Source organism: Tursiops truncatus, chromosome 18, assembly GCF_011762595.2.
Source record: "Tursiops truncatus isolate mTurTru1 chromosome 18, mTurTru1.mat.Y, whole genome shotgun sequence".
NCBI lineage: Eukaryota > Metazoa > Chordata > Mammalia > Artiodactyla > Delphinidae > Tursiops > Tursiops truncatus.
Window position 1 is genome coordinate 35,237,230 of NC_047051.1, and position 26,351 is coordinate 35,263,580.

The window sequence follows — 26,351 nt, forward strand, 5'->3', positions numbered from 1 at the left end:
ATGAGAGCATAGATCGTTATTTGCAGTAATAAGCTTAGAAACAGTATCCTGAAGTGAAGCAGTTTTATGTATTTAACTTATTTTTTTCTCATCTTTATTGGAGTATAATTGCTTTGCAATGTTGTGTTACTTTCTGCTGTACAACAAAGTGAATCAGCTATATGTATACGTATATCCCCATATCTCCTCCCTCTTGAGCCTCCCTCCCACCCTCCCTATCCCACCCCTCTAGGTGGTCACAAAGCACAGAGCTGATCTCCCTGTGCAATGCAGCAGCTTCACACAAGCCATCCATTTGACATTTGGTACTGTATATATGTCAGTGCTACTCTCTCACATCATTCAAGCTTCCCCTTCCCACCCTGTGCCCTCAAGTCCGTTCTCTACATCTGTGTCTTTATTCCTGCCTGGCCACTAGGTTCATCAGTACCATTTTTTTTTAGATTCCATATATATGTGTTAGCATATGGTATATGTTTTTCTCTTTCTGACTTACTTCACAATGTATGACAGACTCTAGGTCCAACCACCTCACTATAAATAACTCAATTGTGTTACTCTTTATGGCTGAGTAATATTCCAATGTATATATGTGCCACCTCTTCTTTATTCATTCATCAGTCAATGGACATTTAGGTTGCTTCCATGTCCTTGCTATTGTAAATAGTGCTGCAATGAACATTGTGGTACATGTATCTTTTTGAATTACGGTGTTCTCAGGGTATATGCCCAGTAGTGGGATTGCTCAGTCATATGGTAGCTCTGTTTTTACTTTTTTAAGGAACCTCCATACTGTTCTCCATAGTGGCATTCCCACCAACAGTGCAGGAGTGTTCCCTTTTCTCCAAACACTCTCCAGCATTTACTGTTTCTAGATTTTTTCATGATGGCCATTTTAACTGGTGTGAGCTGATACCTCATTGTGGTTTTGATTTGCATATCTCTAATGATTAATGATGTTGAGCATCTTTTCATGGGTTTGTTGGCAATCTGTATGTCTTCTTTGGTGAAATGTCTGTTTAGGTCTTCCACCCATTTTTAGATTCAGTTGTTTCCTTTTTTGATATTGAGCTGCATGACCTGCTTGTATATTTTGGAGATTAATCCTTTGTCAGTTGCTTCATTTGCAAATATTTTCTCCCATTGTCTTTTCATCTTGTTTATGTTTTCCTTTGCTGTGCAAAAGCTTTTGTTTCATTTGATTATTTTTATTTCCATTACTCTAGGAGGTAGTTCAAAAAAGATCTTTCTGTGATTTATGTCAAAGAGTGTTCTGCCTATATTTTTCTGTGAGAGATTTACAGTGTCTGTCCTTATATTTACATCTTCAATGCATTTTGAGCATTTTGAGCTTACTTTTGTGTGTGGTGTTAGGAAGTGTTCTAATTTCATTCTTTTACATGTAGTTGTCCAGTTTTCCCAGCACCACTTATTGAAGAGGCTGTCTTTTCGCCACTGTATATTCTTGCCTCCTTTGTCAAAGATAAGGTACCCATATGTGCATCAGTTTATCTCTGGACTTTCTACCCTGTTCCACTGATCTGTATTTCTGTTTTTGTGCCAGTACCATACTACCTTGATTACTGTAGCTTTGTAGTATAGTCTGAAGTCAGGGAGCCTGATTCCTGAGCTCCAATTTTCTTTCTCAAGATTGTTTTGTCTACTTGGGGTCTTTTGTGTTTCCATACAAATTGTGAAATTTTTTGTTCTAGTTCTGTGAAAAATGCCATTGGTTGTTTGATAGGGATTGCAATGAATCTGTAGATTGCTTTGGGTAGTATAGTTATTTTCACAATGTTGATTCTTCCAATCCAAGAACATGGCACATCTCTCCATCTATTTCTATCATCTTCAATGTCTCATAGTTTTCTGTATACAGGTATTTTGCCTCCTTAAGTAGGTTTATTCTTATGTATTTTATTCTTTTTGTTGCAGTGATACATGGGAATGTTTCCTTAATTTCTCTTTCAGATTTTTCATCATTAGTGTATAGGAATGCAAGAGATTTCTGTGCATTGATTTTGTAACTTGCTACTTTACCAAATTCATTGATTAGCCCTAATAGTTTTCTGGTGACATCTTCAGGATTTTCTATGTACAGTATCATGTCATCTGCAAACAGTAACAGTTTAACTTCTTTTCCAATTTGTATTCCTGTTATTTCTTTTTCTTCCCTGAGTGCCACTGCTAAAAATTCCAAAACTATGTTGAATAGTAGAGGTGAGAGTGGGCACCCTTGTCTTCTTCCTGATCATAGAGGAAATGCTTTCAGTTTTTCACCATTGAGAATGATGTTGGCTATGTTTTGTTATATATGGCTTTTATTATTTTGAAATAACTTCCTTCTATGCCCACTTTCTGGAGAGTTTTTTGTCATAAATGTGTGTTGAATTTTGTCAAAATTTTTTTCTGCATCTATTGAAATGATCACATGATTTTTATCCTTCAATTTGTTAATATGGTGGATCACATTGATTGATTTGCTCTACTGAAGAATCCTTGCATTACTGAGATAAACCCCACTTGATCATGGTGTATGATCCTTTTAATGTGCTCTTGGATTCTGTTTGCTTGTATTTTGTTGAGGATTTTTGCATCTATGTTCATCAGTGATATTGGCCTGTAATTTTCTTTTTTTGTGACATCTTTTTCTGGTTTTGGTATCAGTGTGATGGTGGCCTCATAGAATGAGTTTGAGAATGTTCCTCCCTCTGCTATATTTTGGAAGAGTTTGAGAGCGATAGGTGTTAGCTCTTCTGTAAGTGTTTGATAGAATTCACCTGTGATGCTATCTGACCCTGGGCTTTTGTTTGTTGGAGGATTTTTAATCACAGTTTCAATTTCAGTGTTTGTGGTTGGTCTGTTCATATTTTCTATTGTGTCCTGGTTCAGTCTTGGAAGGTTGTACTTTTCTAAGAATTTGTCCATTTCCTCCAGGTTGTCCATTTAATTGGCATATAGTTTCTTGTAGTAGTCTCTCATGATCCTTTGTATTTCTGCAGTGTCCATTGTTACTTCTCCTTTTTCATGTCTAATTCTGTAGATTTGAGTATTCTTCCTTATTTTCTTGATAAATCTTGAAAATGGTTTTTCAATTTTGTTTATCTTCTAAAGAACGAGCTTTCAATTTTATTAATCTTTGCTATTGTTTTCTTCATTTGTTTTTCATTTATTTCTGGTCTGATCTTTATGATTTCTTTCTTTCTGCTAATTTTTTTAAATTCTTCTTTCTCTAATTGCTTTAAGTGTAAAGTTAGGCTGTTTATTTGAGATTTTTCTTGTTTTTTGAGGTAGTGTTGTATTGCTATAAACTTCCCTCTTAGAACTGCTTTTGCTGCAGCCCATAGATTTTGGGTCACTGTGTTTTCATTGTCACTTATTTCTAGGTATTTTTTGATTTCCTCTTTGATTTCTTCAGGGATCTCTTGGTTGTTTAGTAGCACCTTGTTTAGCCTCCATGTGTTTGTATTTTTGACAATTTTTTTTCCTGTAATTGATATGTAGTTTCATAGCATTGTGGTCAGAAAAAATTCTTGATACCATTTCAGTTTTCTTGAACTTACCAAAACTTGATTTGTGATCCAAGATGTGATTTATTTTGGAGAATGTTCCGTGGGCACTAGAGAGAAAAGTGTATTCTGTTGTTTTTGCATGGAATGTCCTATAAATGTCGATTAAGTTCATCTGTTCTAATGTTTAATTTAAAGCTTTTGTTTCTTTATATATTTTCAGTTTGGAGACCTGTCCTTTGGTAGAAATGGGGTGTTAAAATTCCCCACTATTTTTGTGTTACTGTCGATTTCCACTTTTATGGCTGTTGGCATTTGCTTTATGTATTGAGGTACTCCTATGTTGGGTGCCTAGTTATTTATAATTGTTATATATTCTTCTTGGATTGATCCCTTGATTGTTATGTAGTGTCCTTCCTTGTCTTTTGTAATAGTCTTTATTTTAAAGTCTATTTTGTCTTATATGAGTATTGCTACTCCAGCTTTCTTTTGGTTTCCATTTGCTTGGAATATCTTTTTCCATCCCATCACTTTCAGTCTATATGTGTTCCTAAGTCTGATGTGGGTCTCTTGAAAACAGCATATATCTGGGTCTTGTTTCTGTGTCAACCAGTCTGTGTCTTTTGGTTGGAGCATTTACATTTAGGGTAATTATTGGCATGTATGTCGCTATTAACATTTTCTTAATTATTTTGGGTTTGTTTTTGTAGATCTTTTACTTCTCTTGTGCTTCCTGCCTAGAGAAATTCCCTTATCATTTGTTGTAAAGCTGATTTGGTGGTGTTGAATTCTCTTAACTTTTGCTTGTGTGTAAAGCTTTTGATTTCTCCATCAAATCTGAATGAGATCCTTGCTGGGTACAGTAATCTTCGGTGTGGATTTTTCCCTTTCATCACTTTAAATATATGCTGCCATTCTCTTCTGGCCTGTAGTGTTTCAGCTGAAATATCAGCTCTTAACCTTATAGGGATACCCTTGTATGTTATTTGTTGCTTTTCCCTTGCTGCTTTTAATATTTTTTCTTTGTGTTTAATTTTTGTTAGTTTGATTAATATGTGTCTCTGTGTGTTTCTCCTTGGGATGCCTATAATTTGATTGTTGGTGCACTTATGTTGTCCCAGAGGTCTTTGAGACAGTCCTCCCTTCTTTTCATTCTTTTTTTCTTTATTCTGCTATGCGGCAGTTATTTCCACCATTCTATTGTCCAGCTCACTTATCCGTTCTTCTGTATCATTATTCTGCTATTGATTCCTTCTAGACTAGTTTTAATTTCAGTTGTTATGTTGTTCATTACTGTTTTTCTGTTCTTCTAGTTCCTCATTAAACATTTCTTGTACTTTCTCTATTCTATTTTCAAGATTTTGGATCACCTTTACTATCATTACTCTGAAATCTTTCAAGCAGTTTGCCTATTTCCTCTTCATTTATTTGGTCTTGTGCATTTTTTTCTTGCTCTTTTGCCTGCAAGATATTTCTCTGTCTACTCATTTTGACTTATGTACAGTATTTTAGTTCTTTTTTTCCCTAGGCTGCAGAGTCATAGCTCCTCTTGCTTTTGTTTTCTGCCCCTGGTGGTGCGGTTTATCCAATGTTTTGTGTAGGCTTCCTGATTGGAGGAACTGGTTTCTGCATTCTGATGGGTGGAGCTGAGTCATTTCCTTCTGATGAGCAGGGCCATGTCACGTTGTGTGTTTTGGGGTGTCTGTGATCTTAGTATGACTTTATGCCATCTGTGTCTTCATGGGTGGGTTTGTGTTCCTGTCTTGTTTGTTGTTTGGTGTGAGGCATCCAGCACTGGGGGTTTCAGGCAGTTGGGTGGAACTGGGTCTTAGATTCAAGTAGAAACTCTGTGAGAGCTCTTGGTGATTAATCTTCCCTGGGGCCAGGAATTCTCTAGTGGTACAGTGTCCTGGACTCTGCGCTCCCACTCCAGAGCCTCAGGTCCAACTTCTTGTCAAGGAACCAAGGCCCTGCAAGTTGCTCGTCCTGGCAATAAAGGAAATTAAAAAAAAAAAAAAAAAAACTAATGAAACCCCAGACAAATGGTAAAAATAAAATCAAACAAACAAAAACAGAAACAGGGAAACACACACACACACAAAACAAAAACAAAAGCAAATGAAACAAAAAGCAAGAGAACAACAGATAAACAAAAGAACCCAAGAACGAAATCAAAGAATTAAAAAGAAAACTAACAAAAACCCAAAACCCATAAAAACAAACAAAAGTAGAGTGCCAGCTGAAGAATGAAGCAAAGAAACAAAACAGATTGACAAAAATGATAGAAAAAAGAAAAAGGAGAAAGGGAAAAAAAGACAGAACAACATAAAAGGAAAGTAGAAATATAAATATAAATGAATAAATATATAAATATATAAATATATATATATATATACTAAAGAAGGAAAAAAAAAAAGACAAACAAAACCCCAGAGAAATGGTAAAGACAATATCAAACAAACAGGGACTTCCCTGGTGACGCAGTGGTTAAATATCCTCCTGCCAATTCAGGGGACACATGTTTGAGCCCTGGTCTGGGAAGATCCCACATGTCTCAGAGCAATTAAGCCCATGCACCACAGCTACTGAGCCTGTGCTCTAGAGCCCATGAGCCACAACTACTGAGCCCTCATGCCACAACAACTGAAGCCTGCATGCCTAGAGCATGCGCTCTGCAACAAGGGAAACCACCCTAATGAGAAGCACACCACAATGAAGAGTAGCCCCCACTTGCCACAACTAGAGAGCTTGCATGCAGCAATGAAGACCCAATACAATGAAAAATAAATAAATAAAATTGATTTGAAAAGAAAAATCAATCAAACAAAAAAAGAAACAAGGAAACATGCACATACAAAAGAAACAAAAACAGAACCAAATAAAACAAAAAGCAAGAGAACAACCAGACAAACAGAAGAACCCAAAAGTGAAATCAGACAACTAGAATCAGAACTAAGAAAAACAGAAAACCTAAAAACAAACCAAAGCAGTGTGCCAACTGAAGAATAAAGCAAGGAAACAGAACAAACTGATAAAAATGACTAAAATAAAATGGGAAAAGACACAGAGCAACAGAAAAGTAAAGTAGAAATAGAAATATTAAAAATTAAAAATATATTAAAGAAAAAGAAGAAGAAAAAAGATAAAGGAAAATAACACAGAACAACAGAAAAGCAAAGTAAAAATATAAATTAAAAAATAAATACGTTATAAAACATGAAGATCCCAAAAGACTAAATAAAAGAAAAACTACTAAAACAACAAAAACAACAAACAAAAAATGCCAGAACCAAAAACAGAATGAGACAAAACATAATCAAATTAATAGTAATAATTATGTTTCCCTGGGTTCTCAGCTGTAAGAGTTCTTGCACATGCCATGAGCTACAGCCCACCTCCACCTTGGCAAGAGGCCCTCTTCTGCCTCTGGGCTGGTCTCTGGACCTGCTGAGGGCCCTGTGGGCCCCACTCAGAGTCCAATCATGCCCAATTCCTGCCTGTGCTTGTCCCCAAAGTCCACAGCTGCCAGACCTAGACCATTTTCATTTGTAGGAACATTCATTGTCTACTCAGATATTCCATAGATGCAGAGTCTACCTAACTGATCATGGGGATTTAATCCATAGCTTGTACAGCTGATGTAAAAATTTTTGATCTTCTTCCTTAGTCACACCATTCCTGAGGTTCAGCTTTGGTTTTATCCCCACCTCTGTGTGTGGTCTACCCATAGGAGTCTTTTCCTGAGGCTGACTTGGAGCTCTTGGGTCTGCCCCAGTGAGGACAGGGCACAGAGGTGGTATGACTACTTGGATCGCTGGAGCCCCGGTGGTGCCAAATGCAGTGAAGCAATTGTAGATTCACAGACCTTTTGGGTTTCATGAGTTCATTGGGAGACTTCAGTATTCCAATTGTAATAGGTTTCCCACTCTATTTGTTTAGTTTCAGACCTTTAGCCTCTAATTATGCACACACACAGAAAAGACCAATTTTTGAATTTCAAATGTTCCCTGTTGTAGCCAGTTCAATTTTGTGTCATCTCTGTTATACCGTTGCCATTTACCTAGGTAAGCACAAGAGGCAGCCCCATACTTTTTGTACCTGTACCCAGCAGGAGTCCCAGATAGGAGATAATCCTCCCTCATAACAGTCTTAGACTGTAAACGTCCCATTATAGTGCACTCACTAAAAGAGAGCAATCCCTCATGTGATCGATCAAATAAAAGACACCAAGGATAATGATCTAAACCTCAACCAAGGAAGGAGGTTCTGGACCAAGGGGACTTATGACCCAGGTCCAGAGCAGCAAAGGATGTGACAGAGCACAAAGGACTCACACAGGTACCTTGCTCAGATCTACATCAGCTTCAGAGATGGGGGGAAGAGCATTTTGCATCCCACTTCTGACACCAAAAATGGCAGCTGAAAGGACCGCAAACTATAAAAAGGCAAAAAGGTAGTTTATATGGGGGTCTTAGAATTGCAATTCAAGAATCAAAATTTCTGGAGAAAATCAGAATGGTGTCCCATCAGAAGAAAATGGGCAAGGGTTTTTAATAGGAAAAAGTGGGAAGTTAATGCAGGCTTACACAAGTTGTTCACCAAGAATTTGGATTGGAGGGAAAATCTTTCTTTACATATGATTGATTTATGGAATGCATCTCATTTGTTACTAGGGAAAGTTATGTTTTGTTAGGCTAGACAAAGTCTAGTTCTCAGCAATTACTTATCAGCTTTAATTTACAGGGTTCAGCAGAAGCCTCACATGAGCAGCAAATGTGCAGGCTCTCAGGTCACATCTCAGTCATCCTGACATATTTCTTTTCACAAGGTCAAGAAAAATTTTTCTTCGTTTTACTGCTTTACATATCTTAGGTTGGGGAAATCTTTAGTATCTTTAAATTCTGATGGGAAGAAGTCATATTGGACTTTTAAAACTGTCTTTATTAAAACTAGAAGCTTTATATTGTTGGGTCACAATAAGGATAAAAGTTACAATGTCAGGGCTTCCTGGGTGATGCAGTGGTTGAGAGTCCACCTGCCAATGCAGGGGACACAGGTTTGTGCCCCGGTCTGGGAAGATCCCACATGCCATGGAGCAGCTGGGCCCATGAGTCATGGTTGCTGAGCCTGCATGTCTGGAGCCTGTGCTCCACAACGGGAGAGGCCACAATGGTGAGAGGCCCGCATACCGCAAAAAAAAAAAAAAAAAAAAAAGTTACAATGTGAGACCGAAACATCTGAGAGACTCATATTGGAAAGAGACTATAAAGTTTATTTAAGCTGAAGAAATAAAAGTTAGACAATAACAGAAATAATCCAATGTCAGGTTCTTTCTTAATACTTATAGGAAACATTATAAAGATATGATCTCTATTTCCTAAAATTTTAAACATTTGTTAAAATAATAAGCCTAGATATATGATGAGTCTTAATTACACAATGAACTTTAACTTTAAAATCATACACATCCTGAAACATCTTTTTAGATCCTGAACAAAAGTTCAAGAGCAACAAACCCTACTCAGTTCTGAGATCAGGAAATTATTTATAAGGAAACATGTAAGCACTGTGACAGTGACTTTATAAGGAGAAAATAGAGACAAACCAACAAAACTATTACCCTGGCAGATTAACTAACTTTCAAGAGAAGTGAATCGTTTTCATATATAATATGAAGAAACAAAACATGAGAAATTTTAGGTACAAAATCTAGGCATGAGCATGAACTCTAAAAAGAATTATTTTTGAGGCTAGTTTCCAGCTCTCTGTTCTTTTAAGACTTATTCTCAAATTATTTTCAAATTCTTCAGAAAAAGACCATGTCTATGTCATAATCAAGATTTGTTAATGTACCTAGATTATGTAAAAGAAGGCTATCTTGACAGCAATTAGCTTTTTGACTTTAAATAAATCCTGTCAAATTCTATGCCCTGTTTCATCTGATGTTTTGGTCTCACCAAGCTCTAAAACTGAAAGTGAAAGATATTCTATTTTTCACTATTTGCTCTAATATTGCACCCATCATAACTTGAGTGACTTGAAAATAAAGTATACTAAATTTTTTTCCCAATAAAATTTCCCAAGCTACAACATTCTTAATAAGGTATTTGGTTACTAATATTTTGCCTATGATTTTTATAAATATATTTAGGAGAGACAATGGCCATTAATTTTCCTTCCTTGTAACATCCTTTTTAGGTTTTGTATCAACGTTATATTTGCCTCATTAAAAGAATTGGGAGAATGATCACTTTTTCTGTTCTCTGGTGGAAGTCTTTTTATTTTCTTTTTAGTTTTTCATTGACTTTACTGTGGTGTGTAGTTTTCTTTGTTTTATCATGGGGTGTATAGTGAATCTTGAATCTGTGTCTTGATGTCTTTAACACATTTTCAAAAACTCTTGTCCATTATTTCTTCAGATGGCCTTTGCCCCATCATGTCTCTCCCCTTCTTTTTAGACTACAATTGCATGAATCTTATAATTTCTTACCATGTTTCATTTGTTTTCCAAACTATTGTTTTTTATCTCAATATTTTAGTTTAAATGTTTTCTACTTATTTTTCAAATCACTATGTTCTTCATTTGCATTCAATCTACCAGCTCAGTGCATTTACCAAAATCATTAATTCAATTTCCTTATTTATTTCCATTTTATCTTTATAGAGCCTAATATTCTGTGAAATCCTCCAGCTTGTCATATATATTAAAACATATTAATGACAATTATTTTTACACCTACTGAATAACCAACTATGGATCCATCCATTTAAAGATATCTGAAGCACCTGGGAGCATGTTTCTAATATCTGTTTTTCTCCCTATGTCGTCTTTCTCTATAGGCCTGCTATTTTTTTCTTTAATGTCAAGTATCTATATATATATATGAATGAAATAATAGAGTCTAGATGAAGTTAACTCTTTCTAAAGAGGGTTTATTTTGACTGCTGGCATTTACATTAGATCAATTTAATGCAATTAGAGATCTCATTGATTTAAATCTAGGTTTCACCCTTTGTATTATCTTGTCTATTTCCACTTTCCCTGATCTCTAAGATATAGTTCTTCAGGGAGTTCAGTTGAAAGCCCATTTTTATACCACAGTCCCCTGTCTTTGCTGGTCCTTAAATTCAAATTTTTATCTTTCAAACTCTGTTTAACTTCTCAACTTCACCTAAACTATTTTCTGCTTGTCTAGCATGTTTAGGAATAAGCAAATACCACTAGGGGAAAAGTGGCACAAAATAGCGGCCTTACTTGAACTTTCCTTCTTTATGTCCCCTCATTTGCCCTCAAGTTCTGGCTATATTTGAGGCCTATAATTCCAATATCCATTCCTCCCCCAAGCCCCATGGTACCACCAGAAGTTCTTCTTAGTTGCCACATTATTAGCTTCTGAGCTTCTCAGAATATGCTGCTTACAGTTGGTAGAAACCTTGAGGAGGAAAGAAAAAGCTGTGTAGAATTTTGAGCTGACTTCCATGAGTTTAGCTTATTTCTGGGATCTTGTTCTTTCAGGTCCTTAGTAACTATAAGTATATTCCAATAGTTATTTTGATATTATATGTAATTTTTTCTGGTGTCCTTGGTGAGGGGTTTAGTCAGCAGTATGTTATTGCATTGTAATTGGAAGCAAAATTCTCCATGTTACTACTTATCTTGAAATAAGTCATTTACTTCATTATTATTGTTATGTACTTAATAAATTTTCATTTGTAAGTTGTTTTAAGGATTTATTATCAGAGCACTTGATTGGGTCTGCTGAGCCTATCATGCATTTAAGTATATTGAGAGTCTTCTTGATATGAAATATGGTATCTTAAAGTCTTCATTGTGAAACAGTCTATGATATTAATATATGTAGTAGCCAAACTTAAGTATCATGGACATTGTGAAATCCTAAAGTATTTTACATATATATACATATGTATGTATATATATATATATATATATATATATATGATTAAGTATATATTAATACTGAGCTAATACATTCTGTATGTTTTTGTTTAATCAGTTGGATATAGAATGTGAAACAACTTACTTTAAAATTTTTGTCAATCTTTTTTACAAACCATGTTTTATAATTCCTCACAATGAAAATTGCCTACTTCTGTAAGGCAACATTTACTACAACCTCACAAGAATAGTAATTTAGAATAATATAATTAGATGGTCTACCTCAATGTCAAATTGATTAAATTAACATTTTATTAGTAATAAATTTTAGAATAGGCATGTTTGTAATTTACCATTTCTGTGATGTTTTTCAAGTTTACTAATTTACTGTCTTAATAAATACAAATAACCTATCTTTTAAATCTCTTTAGGATGAGAAAAAAATTACAATTCATTTACTGCTTCTTAGAACAAATCATTTAACACCGAATGCATTTTTCTGATATATTAATAATGAACATAAGGAGAGATGTATTGATTTTTCCTATAAAATTCTAAAATTCTGTATATAGTTCTGGACAGTTGGTGGCACTTTCTAAACCTCTTCTTTTTGTGTATGGTTTTCAGGCTCTCAGCAACTAGCCATTCTCTGACACCTCAAAGTGATGTGGACTCCAGTAGCTCTGAAGAATTCTACCAGGCTGTGCATCATGCTGAGCAAACCTTCAGAAAAATGGAAAGTTACTTGAAACAACAGCAACTCTGTGATGTTATCCTGATTGTTGGGAACCGAAAGATACCTGCACATAGGTATAGTAATCTGTCTTTTTTGGAAATATGCATTCATATGTTTAGAATGATTGTCTGTTATGTAGATTGCAAAATATTCTGCAACTAGAAAATTAAGAATCCACATTTCTGAGAAAGCTTGGGTATTTTTCTTTTACTCTTGTTTATTTCCTTTTGTGGAGAGTTATAATGCCATTTTAAGTCATCTTTTTAAGAAGTAAAGCAAATATAAATAATTCAAAAATAAAAGTTCTAATAAGGGTTGAAAAATACTTCATTTTATTGATTCACAATCATACTAATTGGAAATCAATTTTAACTTAGGAGGATGTACCTAAAGTCTGAAATGAGATATGCTTTTCTGTCAAAATTGAAAGGAAGGCAGGTTATCTTGGGCATACATTATTTATTTCAAATAGGAAAGTCAACCTATTTCATAGTGACATCTTATTTTACATTGATTAAAAATTCTTTAATTTGTGACATACTAATATTATTCATAAGGCCCAATATATTTAAAGGTTAATATACTTTCAAACATCCCTTATGTATTTATGATTGATAATTCTAAGATACATGAACTAGATATCTGATTATTTTGTATCATATTGATATGATATCAGTTTACTTCTGAAACTTCATTAAGCTTGATGTTGATTTTTTATTCAGCTTTTCTATTTAATTTTTGAAATTTTAGGTAAAAAAATTTTAATTTAATTTTTTGATACTTATTATTTTAAATAGTTGAACATATGGGCAAATTACCTTAGACTACCTTGTTGTATGCCATTTAATTAATTGTATAACAAATGTTTTCAATGTACCCATTTCCCCTATATTTTTTAAATTAAATTATATTATCTAGATAATATATATGGACCTAAATGTGGATTCTAGAAAATAAGGATTCCAGAAAAATAAGGCTATATTTTTATTACGATAGCAATGTTAAAATGTGGACATTAACTTTAAAGCAATACACTAGAAATGCATAGGAAAGAACATTTGACATTAACTAACTCATGTAAGTCATATGGGGTTCAATCTGTCAGCTAACTATGGCAAAAATTCTAATGATATAATATTTGCACTTATTTTTCAAGCACTTCTGTGAAATTGCATTATCATTAGCAAGAGAGCAGTTACATTGTCATTATTATGGAGACATTCAATATTGTAATATATATGGCAAATATGCAAATTATTCTGAGCTATCATCAAAATAGCATCTAGATAAAAATTCTATAGTAAGAGATATTTTAATTTGAGAATGTAGTTAAGTTTATTTCATTTAAATTGCACATTAGTTAAATAATTATATTTTATTTAACTTATATATAATTATATATTTGTTTAAGAAGATAGAGGGACTCAACTCAAAAGTATGTTAACACATCAAATGCTTATTAATTTTTTTTTAAAGAACAAAACTTTATATAATTTGTATAATCTTATTTTATTGGCTTTATTGGTAATAACTTAGTATTTCTCATTTGAATTCCCCCATATTAATTATATTCTACATTGTTTATTACTCTTATCTAGATTGTTAATATTATTTTGTAAATAATGTATTTAATTATGCATTTATTTTGCAATAACCCATATGACTAAGACATAAATTTGTTTCTTGGTGTAGACTACTCTAAAATACCTGAGCAATGTATTATTTATATACATATTATTCTAAACATTTAAATATTTTGTATATTTAGCAGATATTAAATTAAATATCATCAATTAAATATTAATTATGTTTTTCTTAATATAAGAAAAATTGTACTCTCCACTAAATTTATTTAAATAAGGATTCATATTTTCTTACCCCATGGTTTAAAACTTAAGTACTATCTTTTTAACAAGTAAATTACATACTTATATTTCTAAGTTAAACATATTTTAACAAATATGTGAGAAAATATTTATGGGACACCTGAAAAAAGCAAGCACTGTTTTCAATAATTGGAAATATGTTGCACCTCCTTATTTATACTTTTGCAAAATGAAATAACTGTAATTAATGCAAAATTAGATCTTTGTTTTAAACAAATAATCATCTTAGTAATAGTAATGAATGGATTTTTAAGTCATGCTGTTACATTTTGATTAACACAGTTGAGTATCGTCCTTGGGCAAAATATATATGATGTTGCACTCATTAGCAGTGAAAAATATAGGACTGTTAAAATAAGTCAAATAATGAAAAAAGAAATAATTTGCATTAAGATCTCCTGCTCTTCCAGTAAATACACTGCAAGCTAATGTCATAAACAGTCATTCATAAAGATCATGTATATTTATTTTCATATTAATTATCTTGTCATTTGAAACTCTCAAATCAATTCTTATTTAATTTAACAGATTATGACCATTAAAGGGCTCTCCATAAAACCTTTAGTTTATGTGATGACTATATTGTATATATATTTTTAACGTGATGTAGGTCACAACTATCAATTTATTTATGAAATGCTATTTCTGTATAGGTACCTTAAGTTATTATTAGGCATATTTTTAAGTAGGTTAATTCTGAAAGGCTAACAATACTTAAGATGACACATTAATACATTTTCACCATGAAAAATAATGAAACTTTTGATTTTATCTGTGTTTCAGTTTCTCAGAGAAATTCGAAAATAAATATAGACTTCTCATAAATGGCCCAGAATAACTGATTAGCAATAAGTGAACCAAAACACTTGAATATAAAACCGTGAATACTAAATACAGGAATTTTGATAGGTAGGCTGCCTGTAATAAAGGATGTCAGATGCTGAAAATTAGACTGGCAAGATCAATATTAATAATTTGGACAGTCAAATCTTCAATAGTAAAAAATTAAGGAGTTTTCATGGCTTACTCTCTCATAATGCACAGATATATAATGAAACATGGTTAAGCTATTGAAAGTTTTTTCTCCCTTTAGCCATTATTAAGAGTAAGTGCAGTGGATAGAAATAAATGACAAAATCTCAAATAGCTAACATCCTCTGAGTTGGAAATAATGTTACTTATAATTTTATGTGCATAGAAACAGTGTAGAAGCATATACAACCTACAGTCAATAAAGTTTTTTTTTTTTCCTGGGAGCAGTGTTGCTGGGCAGGATAAAAGAGGTGTTGGAATTATTTTTAATGTATAAACATATAAAGTCTTTGAACTTCTTATTATGAACATTTCATGATCAAATAAATACTTAATGAAAATTAAAATGATATGTGATGGGGACAAAACAGATTTTCTCTTTAGACCAAAATACTGGGCATTTCAGGAGGCATCATATTCCGTTTTCATTTTTGTGCATGTTTGACAATGAATTTAATTATTTCAAAATACATTTATTATTTTAATGTTCTTTACTGAGCACAAGTATCAAGGAAATAGGTGAGGCTAAAAGTGGGAATTGATGTATTTAGAAACATATTTAATAGAGTAAAAAGAAATTACTTTAGAAGTAACTTAGATGTTAATACTCAGGAGTAGGCAAGTAGTAGTGTTTCTCTCTACTGGTGGAAAGTTTATTTATAGATATTCTTTGATGGGAGAGGAATAATTCATTTTTCCATTATATTAAATCCAACATCCACCTAAATCTCTCAATCAGCTTTGTAGTTTATAACAGTTCTGTACAAGCTTCAGGAAAAAAAAAAAAAAAACATGTCCCAGTGCCTGTTGGTTTCAGTAACTCCAGGCAACTCCCACAGCTCCAGGCATCACCCATGGCACTAGGCTCTAGAAGGGCTCCTATGGACACAGGATGCCAATCTGCCATTCACCCCAGATTACAAGGGGGTTCCTTGAACCTAGGATTCTGGCTGGGCCCAACCAAACCAACTACTAGAGACCCAGGGTTTGATCCATTCTAGTGTCAGGCCAGGCCCCATATCTCCACTTTCTCAGTTCACCCCAGTTCCAGACCTGCCCCTGTGGACACAAAGTCTTGGTTGGTTCCCATAGATCCAGACTCTCTGCTTTCTCAGCACCAGACTTGCTTTGTCAGAACAAACCCTCAGACTGGCCCCCAAGTTCCCAGTTTACAGGCTGACTCTGGTGGTCTCTGCTCCAGGCTTACCCTAGTGCTAAGCCAGCCACAAGAATAATCTAATACTGTAATGTGGTTGTGTGTTAATCACTTTAGTACAGAGGTTAGAGGACAAAAGTGTTAAAAATAAAAATAGTAATTTGTTAATGGATACACAGTATAGCAATAGGTAAATTGTGACATCAAAACAAAATACTGGGAGGAGTGGAAGTAAAAGGTTAAAGTTTTTGTATGCAATTGAAATTGTTATCAGCATAAAATAGATTTATTTTTTTATAGGATGTTTTATGTAAGTCTCATGGTAACCACAAAAGGAAAAAAGAGGGGAATGAAAGCATAACACTATAGAAAATTATCTGCTCCCAAAGAAAGATAGCAAAACTGGAAGAAAGGAACAAGGGACCTGCAAAACAGCCAGAAAACAATAAGATGACATCACAAGTCCTTACCTATCGATAACTACTCTAAATGTAATTGGAATAAATTCTTCAATCAAAAGACATAGCGTTGGCTGAACAGCTTAAAAAATAAGACCCAACTACATTCTGCCTACAAGAGACTCACTTCGGCTTTAAGGACGCACATCATGTCAAAGTGGAGGGATAGAAAAAGTTATTCCAAGCAAATGGAAACAAAAAGAGAGCAGGGGTAACTATAGTTATTTCAGAAAAAGTAAACTTTAAGTCAAAAATGGTAACAAGAGACAAACATGGCCATTATATAATATAAAACAATCAATCCATCAATAGGATATAACAATCATAAAAATATTGCTGTAATCATTTCACTATATATATGTATCAAATTCACATGTTATGTGTTAATAATATCTCAATAAAACTGGGCTGGGGAGGAGAAAAGAGAATCTGAAATATTTTGCTTTGCTTTTTTCCCCATCAATTCGACATCATTTTAATATCCTCTTTATACCCACTATGAATATTCAGCAGTCATGAAGCATCTTTCCTTGCATTAATTAAAATAAATGTTTATAAAGCGTATTGTAGCATTGGTCTATGCTCTATTGGTGATGCAAGAGGATTATAAAGCATGATAATTTTCCTCATGAAGCTTCCAATTATCTTGAGGAGGAAAAAAGAACCCATAGGACAATTATGGAAATTATTATACTGTAAGTAACTATAACTGAAATATATAGTTTTGATTCCAAGTGCAAGAGATAATAAAACAAGGAAACAAATAATATATGACAGAGTATTATGAAATATTTTTAGAGAAATTGTGTTTGAGTTCAACCTAGTGAAAAAGAACAAGTATACTATTTTAGATAGTAAGAATTGTATGGGAAAGAGAGAAATAAAGAATTTTTGGCTGTGGAAATTATAAGGTACCAGCTTAGTGAAAGTGGAGCAATTTGTATTGTAAATACTAGGAAATTAAGCCATAAAAGTAGGACAAAAGTGGTTATGATAGATAGTGGTTGAAATCCCATAGAGAAGTTTGTATTTGAAATGATGTGTATAATTAAAAGTTCATGTAGGTTCTTGGAGAGAGGAGTAACATAATCAATTCAATAGTAATAATAAAAATAATAATAATTAATAATACTAGTTAACACTCACTATGTTGACTATGTGCCAAGCCATGTTTGAAGTGTTTTGTGTATATTGATCCATTTTGCCCTGAAAAGGAATAAAATTGTTTTCCCCACTTTTTTCTTATAGAATACAATATGGAGAAATTAAGGCATTCACCTAAATTATACATTTAATAAGTGGTGGAAATAAATTCAAACCCAGGCAGTCTGGCTACAGAAGTAATGCATTAACAACTATGATAGACTGCTTGTCATAATTTACAAAGACAGCTCTGAAAAATGGTACAGATTTAAAATGTACAAAAGATGGGCACAGCAAAAACTAGTTAATGATCTAAGAAGCTGTTATAGTTAACCCAGGCATGAAATGAGAACTATATAAACATAGAAAAAGAGATGAACTGAGAAATATTTTGAACAGTGACATAAATCAGGATCCCTGGACATAGAGCTGGAGACCAGAGTTCAGGTATGCAGGATTTATTTAAAGAGTGTTTTCAGAAGAAGAGCAGGATAGGGCAGAGGAAGGAGCAAATCAAGGATGTGGTCTCAGCAGCAGGCTTGTTTTATCTTGAACTCCTGAGATGCTCTGGAGCAAGACTTGTTTCAGAGTTAGTCATACCCTGAGGAAAAGGGACAGTATTTTATACCTTGGTTCTATTAGTCATCATCATTGGGCCCACCCACAGGTTGAGAGTAGGGGGAGGTTGTGGAAGCTGGGGGATGAGATAAGAGGATCAGGAAGCACATGAAGTGAGCTCTTGTTGGAGCAAGTACAATTCTACAGAGAAGGGGCAACAGGGAGCAGTTAGGTGCCAACATCACTGGTGCTGGGGGCATTGGTGTGCCTCATAAAAGGGGTCTGGCCACCAAAACCACAAAGTCCAATAGAAAAGGAAAGATGGATTTTTTGTCATATTTGATTATAGGCAACAAAGCAGAAGACATAAGTGATGACAATATCTCCTGTGAAAATTCAATATGTTGGTGATGCATCAATTAGAATCAGGAAGTAAAAATAAAAGAGACCTCACAGGGAAGACTTTGAGTTTAGTTGAGGGTATACTGGTATGCTCCTGAGCTATCTGGTCAGCAGTTTCTATAAGCATTTGAGATAAGATGTTAGATTAAAACCACCATAAAATTATAATTAAGACCATGCTCAAAGATGATTCTGATAGTGAGTGTTAAGGCAAAAATTTAGAGGCTGAGAAAAAAACCTGGAGGCAATGAAAGGGTCAATAAGTAAGATTGTGAGAGTCAAAGAATCCTAGGAGAGCCTGGGTATAAGAAAGTCTGCACTGCCTTAGCTAAAATGGGATTTAAAGAAGGTGTGGGGGGGCTTCCCTGGTGGTGCAGTGGTTGAGGGTCCGCCTGCCAATGCAGAGGACATGGGTTCGTGCCCCTGTGCTCCACAATGGGAGAGGCACAGCGGTGATGAAGCCCGCGCACCGCTAAAAAAAAAAAAAAAAAGAAGGTGTGGGAAGCCCACAGGGTCAAACTCCACAATAAACTGGAGTAGGACTTAGAAAAGTTTAATAACTTTGAAAGGAAATAAATTTGTAGTGACTTTAGTAAGATATTTTTCCAGAGAGGTTGCACGCATTCACTTATGCAGTTTTCACTCCTGCTTCTCTTGCATTAATAGAAGTTATATATAGGTACCTATAAAGATATTACTTTCTGTTATGCATTACATCCCTCTTTTAACATCTAATTCAAATGTTGTGTCACCAAATCTAAAAGCAGTATAAACTCTTCTGTACTTCTCTTATTGAGTTAGCAGTATTTTGTATTTTATAGCCGATGGAGAAGATTTCATGTAATTATTTAAGATTGAATTCTATAGGTCTCATAATACTTTCCTCTACATGGATGTAACCTGGTTCTAAATAAAGCCCTTATATGATTAAAATTAAACTGGTTAACTTTATGTCAATATATTATTTCTTATGCTCTAGAAAAGATACATGTGTATATATATATATATATATATATATATATATATATATCTGGTTTATGATAGTTTACTTTCATATCATACAATGTTATATTTAGTTCTTTTGATAAAACTGATTTGACATTGATTTATCTAGTCAGTATGTAATAAATATTTAAAGATACCTGTATCAATTATTTTGTCAAACTTTGAGAATATAAAGAGTTAACATGTTTAGGTACTAATTGTCCATTTAAATGTGTAGCAAACAAGTAATTTTAAATATTTCTAACATGTTACCACCCTAGGCATTAATAGTTAAAATCATGAATCCCATTCTTAAATTCATGAAGTATATACTGAGGGTTTTTTTTTTTCCAGTTAAAAAAGGATTGTCTCTCTTTGCTGAAGTTAACATTGAGCATGCCCTCTACTTATGTAGAAATAAAATATATAGCAGATAAAATTGCAAAATAAAATATAAAAATATTGACTTGAAAATTACGAAAACCATGCCTTGTATTGATCTTTCCTCCTCTTCTTTGCCTTACATTTTTCTTAGAAAGAAAAGTGCATCCAAAGTTTACTATTAAGTTGTTTAGCTTACAGATGTAAGCATCGCATTATTTCTTTTAGTGTGTCTCTGTTATTTGAACATTTCCTTAAATTCTGGAACAGAAGATGGTCTAAGCTCATCTTATACTTCCTCAGTTACAGATCTGTGGTTTGTTCTTTTTCCAAGGAACCTTAAATATACATACACATGTACATACATATGCATATGCACAAAAAACACAAGTATTTCTATTTTAAAAAATATTATGAATCATAAACTTATACTGATACTTCTAATTTGAATCCACTTTAAATAGAAAGAAGTTTCAGGATTAATTCAAACAACTGTTTAAAACACACCTCTTAACTACAGTTCAGTTCTGTTTTTTTTTTTTTTTTACAATTCTCTATGTATTTAGAATAAGAACATATTGTCAAGTATTTCACTCATTCATTTTAAAGCATATTTCCACCTAGGATTTTAAAGTATATAAAAATCTTCATTGTCATTGAAACAACAATAAATCATAGAAAATTGAAATATGTACACTTTTTTAAAGCTATCAAATAGCTGTGGCATAAAAAATAAAAATAACTAAAAACTAGAGTAATGTTCCCTTCTTAGATTCTACTTTTTTGGGGGGCAGGGGTGGGCACAATGTCCATTTCACAACTGAAATTTACAACACATGGGAGATAGGCAGAAGAGTGTAATCCATGGTCAAGAGAAAAATCAATCAATGAAAATCAACCTGGAAACAAGGCCATTAAAGCAACTATGAAAAATAATTTAAAATTTCTATAGAAAAAGATGAATATAATAAATAAAGCAAGGGAAAATTAAGAGAGATTTGGAAAAATTCAACTCACTAGAAATCATCTGCAATAAAACACAGAGTAAAAGAAAAATTGAGTATAAATTGAACTCACTCTACAACCTGTAAGGCGCTCTCAATTATTGAAATACATATGTATTTAGTGTCCAAGAAAGAGTTAGAGAGTGAATTGGATGAAAAAATGAGGAATTATTGGCAGATAATTTTCTAATTTGATGAAAAAATCCATCCACCTCTCCAGGAAGCTCAGAAAATGGTAAGAAGAGTAAATACTAAGTAACCACATTTATGTAACTTAAGGCGTAATAGTCTAACTGCTAAAATCCTAAAATAAAGAGAAAAAAATAAAATAATTAGAGATAAAGGACATAGTAAATCAGGGAAAGAATTATAAGAGTGAAAACTGATTTCTATTAGAAACAATGGAGTCTTGACCATAATAGAATATTAGTTTTCTAGTTCCAAAAGAAAAAAGTTATCTCAATCTAAAATTCTCTATCAAGTGAAACTAACTTTATATTATCAATGTAGCTAAATAAAGACATTTTCAGGTAAATGAAAGCTGGGAGAGTTTATTGCCATCAGACCTGCACTACAAAAAATACTAAAGACGTTTCTTCCTCTTGAAGGGTATTGATACTAGATTGATGCCTGCTTCTATAGAAATAAATAAAGAGCCTCATAAATGGTGAAGAAAGGGGTATATATAAAATAATTTTTTACTTTCACATGTATATTCTTCATTAAAAAGATTCTTGACTGAGCAAGAAGGAGTAAAAGAAATTATGCTGCTGTAAGGTTCTTACAGTGTTCACAAAGTAGGATAATTTTACTTGATGGTAGACTGTTACTAGTTAAAAATTAATGTTGTAATCTCTAGACAGAATTAGCAAGCTTCAGTGCAGGGGCCACATCTGGCATGCAGGTAGGTTTTGTAGGGACCATGAGCTAAAATTCCTTTTCACATTTTCCATTGACTGAATTTTCTTAAAAGGAAAACGTGATAGAGAGGATATGTATGACTTTTAATACCTAAAATACTTAATATCTGGCTCTTTATAGAAAAAATTCTGGTCCCTACTTAAGAGCAACCACCTTAAAAAATGCAAACATACATGTAAGAAAAAGAGGTAGTTAAAATATAAATGAATGAGATGAAATAAAGACAATAAAACCAAAAGAATAAATGGAGCAGATAAAAAATATATAAATGAGTAGAATGATAGAATTAAACCTAAACATAATTTTATTAATAATAAACATTTAAAAATTTCAGAACATGGATCAAATGGGCTAATTCTTGAGAAATGTGAAATGTAAAAATTGATGAAGAAAAAGAGTATATAAACAAGCCTTTTGGCTTATTCAAAAATTAAAATTGGATTGATATGTCACCTTTTCCCAAAATAGCCCAACTAAGATTTTCTTCAAGTAAGCTCTAGAACATCTTGAAGGAAAAATTATTTACTTTCTTCTGTAAGTTGTTATACAAAATTATAAAGAGTTTAAGCTGCCAGCTCATTTTATGAGACTAGTATAATCTTGATTAAAGAGGCAACTAAGAAAATACAAGAAAAGAAAATAGCAGGTTCATTTCTCTTATGATTTAAATAGAAAAATCCTAAAAATAATTTTGATTCAGAAGAAAGGCATTTTATGAATTTTAGCATCCACATGTTTTAATCTGTTTAGCAAAGCTAAAAATTAAAGGAGCCTTCCTGACTTGGTAAAGCTTATACACCAATACTTTCAGCAAGCATACTGCTGAAAGGAGACCCTAGATGTGACTCGTTTAGGGTAGAGAATAACACAAATTTTTTCCCCTGGCACAGCTGCCATTTAACATAACACTGAGGTCCTGGATGAAGTTTAAAGAAAAGCAAAAGAAAAGGAGTTATAGAGAATTAACAGGAATTGGTCAAAATGAGATTGTTTGCAGATGATATAATAATCTACCTAGAGGACAAAGCAGTTGAATCAAAAGGACTAATAAGATAATTCAGTACATGTGCTAGATAAAAGATGGATACATGAAAGTTCCAGCTAATGAATTCTAAACCAACAAAAATCAACAAGTAAGAATTTTTTAGAATTTTTTAAAAAGTTACTGTACATAATACCAACAAAATTCTAAAGTAAATAAGAATCAAAAAAGAATAAACAAGACAATTTTAGAACAAAAAGTTAAAATTTGAATAAAAAGCAGACAAGATATTCTGAATATGTGGAGAGATAGTTTATATTTTTGTATTGGATGACTTTATATAATAAATATACCAACTATCCTCAATTAAATCAGAAATTCAGTGTATTTTTAATTAAAATTCCACTTAATTTATTTGAAGAGCTTACTTTAAATTTTATATGAAGAATAAAACTCCACTAATAATTAAATGAAAAAAATAAAAAGGGAGGATTTGTTTAATTGGTTATAGACTATTTAGAATCATAGTATTACAAAAGTATTGTACTGGCACAAGAATAGGCAAATAAGCAAAAAAAGAAAAAAGTCAGTGACAGATCACTGTACATTCAGGACACAAATTTGCAATATAGTTGGCTCTATTAATTCACTGGGACAAATCAAATTCTTTAGTAGTTTCATGAAATATGGATGAGTATGTAGAGAGAAATAAAATTGGAATCCTATGCAAAAGGATGAAAGATCTAGATGTGAAAGAAAAAAATGTATTAAAAATTATAGAAGAAAATGTAAGACAATGCTCTGTGACCAAAAGTTGGAGCAGAATTTCCTAAATCAGATTTTAAAAGTACAATTCATAAGGCGATAAACAGATAGATGGATAGAGGATACATATACACATAATGGATGATAGATAGATAGGCAGCTAGATAGATAGATAGATGATAGATAGATTGATTGATAGACAGATAGATAGATAGATAGAGTCCTCTGCACTGCATTCTTGTTGACACTTACATTCGTGGCCTAAATTAGATCCTGTGACTCTTTCAGGCTTGTTCTGAGCTCAGTCTCCGACTATTTTGCTGCCATGTTTACAAGTGATGTTTGCGAAGCCAAGCAAGAGGAGATCAAGATGGAAGGCATAGACCCAAATGCTCTCTGGGACCTTGTTCAATTTGCATATACAGGTACAGTAAAAGAATTATAGCTTCATGTTAATGTCTTGTGAATGTTAGAATTTGAACACAGGTTTTAAAGCTTAAAAAAAAAACTGTTGAGCATGTATCTTTCATTTCTTTTAGTTGAGAAAAATCAGACTACCTTTTCATTTATCACTGAAATCATCAATGTCCATATGTATACATATGCTTTACACTCTTCCACAAAGAATTTAAACTGGTTTATAATAATAGTCAATGGAATGAGCTTGGGAGAGGAGAAGAGAGGTTATTAATTATTAACTATGAATTTGTTTATGGTCAAACTTAGAGCATTAAGAAAGAAAATTTTCATTTTCTTTCTTTAAGGAAATGATGGGTTCAAATAACTATTTTTTTTCTTGTAATGTGTTTATTTCAATATTAAATCCTTCACAAAATGGACTTGGCAAACTTAGTTAAAAAGGAAAATGAAGATAACTAGAGTTGTGAAAATGGCTATTTTGGAAGCTTTTTCTCCTGATCTACTATGCTCTTCTTTCTATTGGTCTTTGCACCATATTAGCACAAATTAGCACAAATAATTTTGCCAATTTAGCAAACATTTGTTGAATGTTGCTCAATGTGCAAGTATTAGCTGTATCTCTGGAGAACAAACTAGTGAATAAACCATGTCTGCCCTCCAGAAGCTCACAGTCCAAGTGGAGAAAACAGTTAGACAAGGGATAAATATGATAGAATACGAAATGTTAAGAGGGAGTTAGAGGGCATAAAACCTGCTATTCAGAGCATTATTATGGCTCACATTCATTTAAAACATTTTAATAACTTTCCAGATTAATAACAGAAGGGGACATATTATACTAAGATCTTGTGACAGAAGCAAAGGCAAATAGTATGGATTGAAGTAATATTTTTTAGAAGTGGTATATAGTTCATTTTGCCTGAAATGAGGAAAGAAAGAGAAGCTAGAGCCTGATTACCAAACTAGCAGAACGCTAATTTAAGGAGATGTGTTTTTGCAGCATTTCTGGTTATGGGGAAACGAGAGATGTCATTGTGAAGATCAGCCACTAGAACCAAAATTTGTGGAACTAGTGGTTATCTGTCCTCTTGGAGGATTTAGCTTCTCACAGAGAGGAGTTTGCTACACTAATGTTACACTTAGTAAATGAAACCTCTTTGGAAAGAAAAATGCACATGTTCTGGATGCTTGAATCACAAAGCAGCAATGTAATGGAAAGACTTAGACATTTTCCAGCCTCAGTAATTTTTAAATTATAGTTTGTCAAAGCAAATATTGTATGGACAAAGTTAAACAGGTAAGCAAGTTTTTCTTCAAGTCTGTTGCAATAGGGGAGAGAGACCAGAACTCAGTCTTTACCTAATAATGCTGAAACAAAGGTGGGGGGGTGGGATTTTTAAGTGCTGGGGTAAAAGAGAGAACACAGGCCATTGCTGATTGGCTTTACTTAAAGGAAAAGTAAACTTTGTCCCATCTTTTTGAAAGAAGGTAGTTTTACAAATTGAAGCAAAGTGCCCACTTAAATTATGCTCCCAACCACCCCCTCCAAAAAAAACCCTGAGAGATAGGAGTGCTATTTCCCTTGAGGCTGGCATTTCAAACAGATGGCTTCCAGGTCCTTGATGAAAACATTCCTGGGTTGTAAAACTGGCAAGAGGCCAGTTTTTTGTTTTTGTTTTTTAATTTTTTTAAATAATTTACATCTCAAAGTGGTAGAGAAAGGTTTATAATTACAAGTTTTCTAAAGTAAATGCTCTAAGAAAAGGGAGATCAAAGGCCTATAGTCAGGAAGTAGACTGTCTAAATTTTAGTAAAGCTGAGGGGACTTTAAGACCACCTTGTTCAATTTCAATTTGCATGCAACCTGAAATAATAGTATAAAAGATCATTGGCCTCCCAGGCAAGAGAGAGAAAACATAACCACATTACTGTTTCCTGGAAAGAGAAGAATCACAAAGCTAACACTTTAGGAATCCTTCTAGCAACATAAAAGCACAGATCCAACACTTACAGCCTCCATGGCCTGGCAGCCTTGCATTTCTCAAGTGCAAAACTAGGTCAAAAGACACTTATCATCGCGTAGCAAAAAGTTGGAAGGTGTTTCAAAGCTCCCTGCT

At 33.2% G+C, this 26,351-nt stretch overlaps 1 protein-coding gene across 2 annotated transcripts in view; it reads left to right on the forward strand.

Moving 5' to 3' along the window:
• KLHL1 (kelch like family member 1) overlaps positions 1-26,351 on the forward strand; it is a 374,004-nt gene that overhangs the window by 134,424 nt on the left and 213,229 nt on the right. Inside the window, exons 2-3 of one of the 2 annotated variants that reach the window (XM_019945984.3) lie at positions 12,034-12,216; positions 24,103-24,239. In XM_019945984.3, coding sequence (XP_019801543.2) covers positions 12,034-12,216; positions 24,103-24,239 — 320 coding nt within the window. The remainder of the gene's footprint in view (positions 1-12,033; positions 12,217-24,102; positions 24,240-26,351) is intronic. The other variant, XM_019945985.3, reaches the window with a different exon arrangement.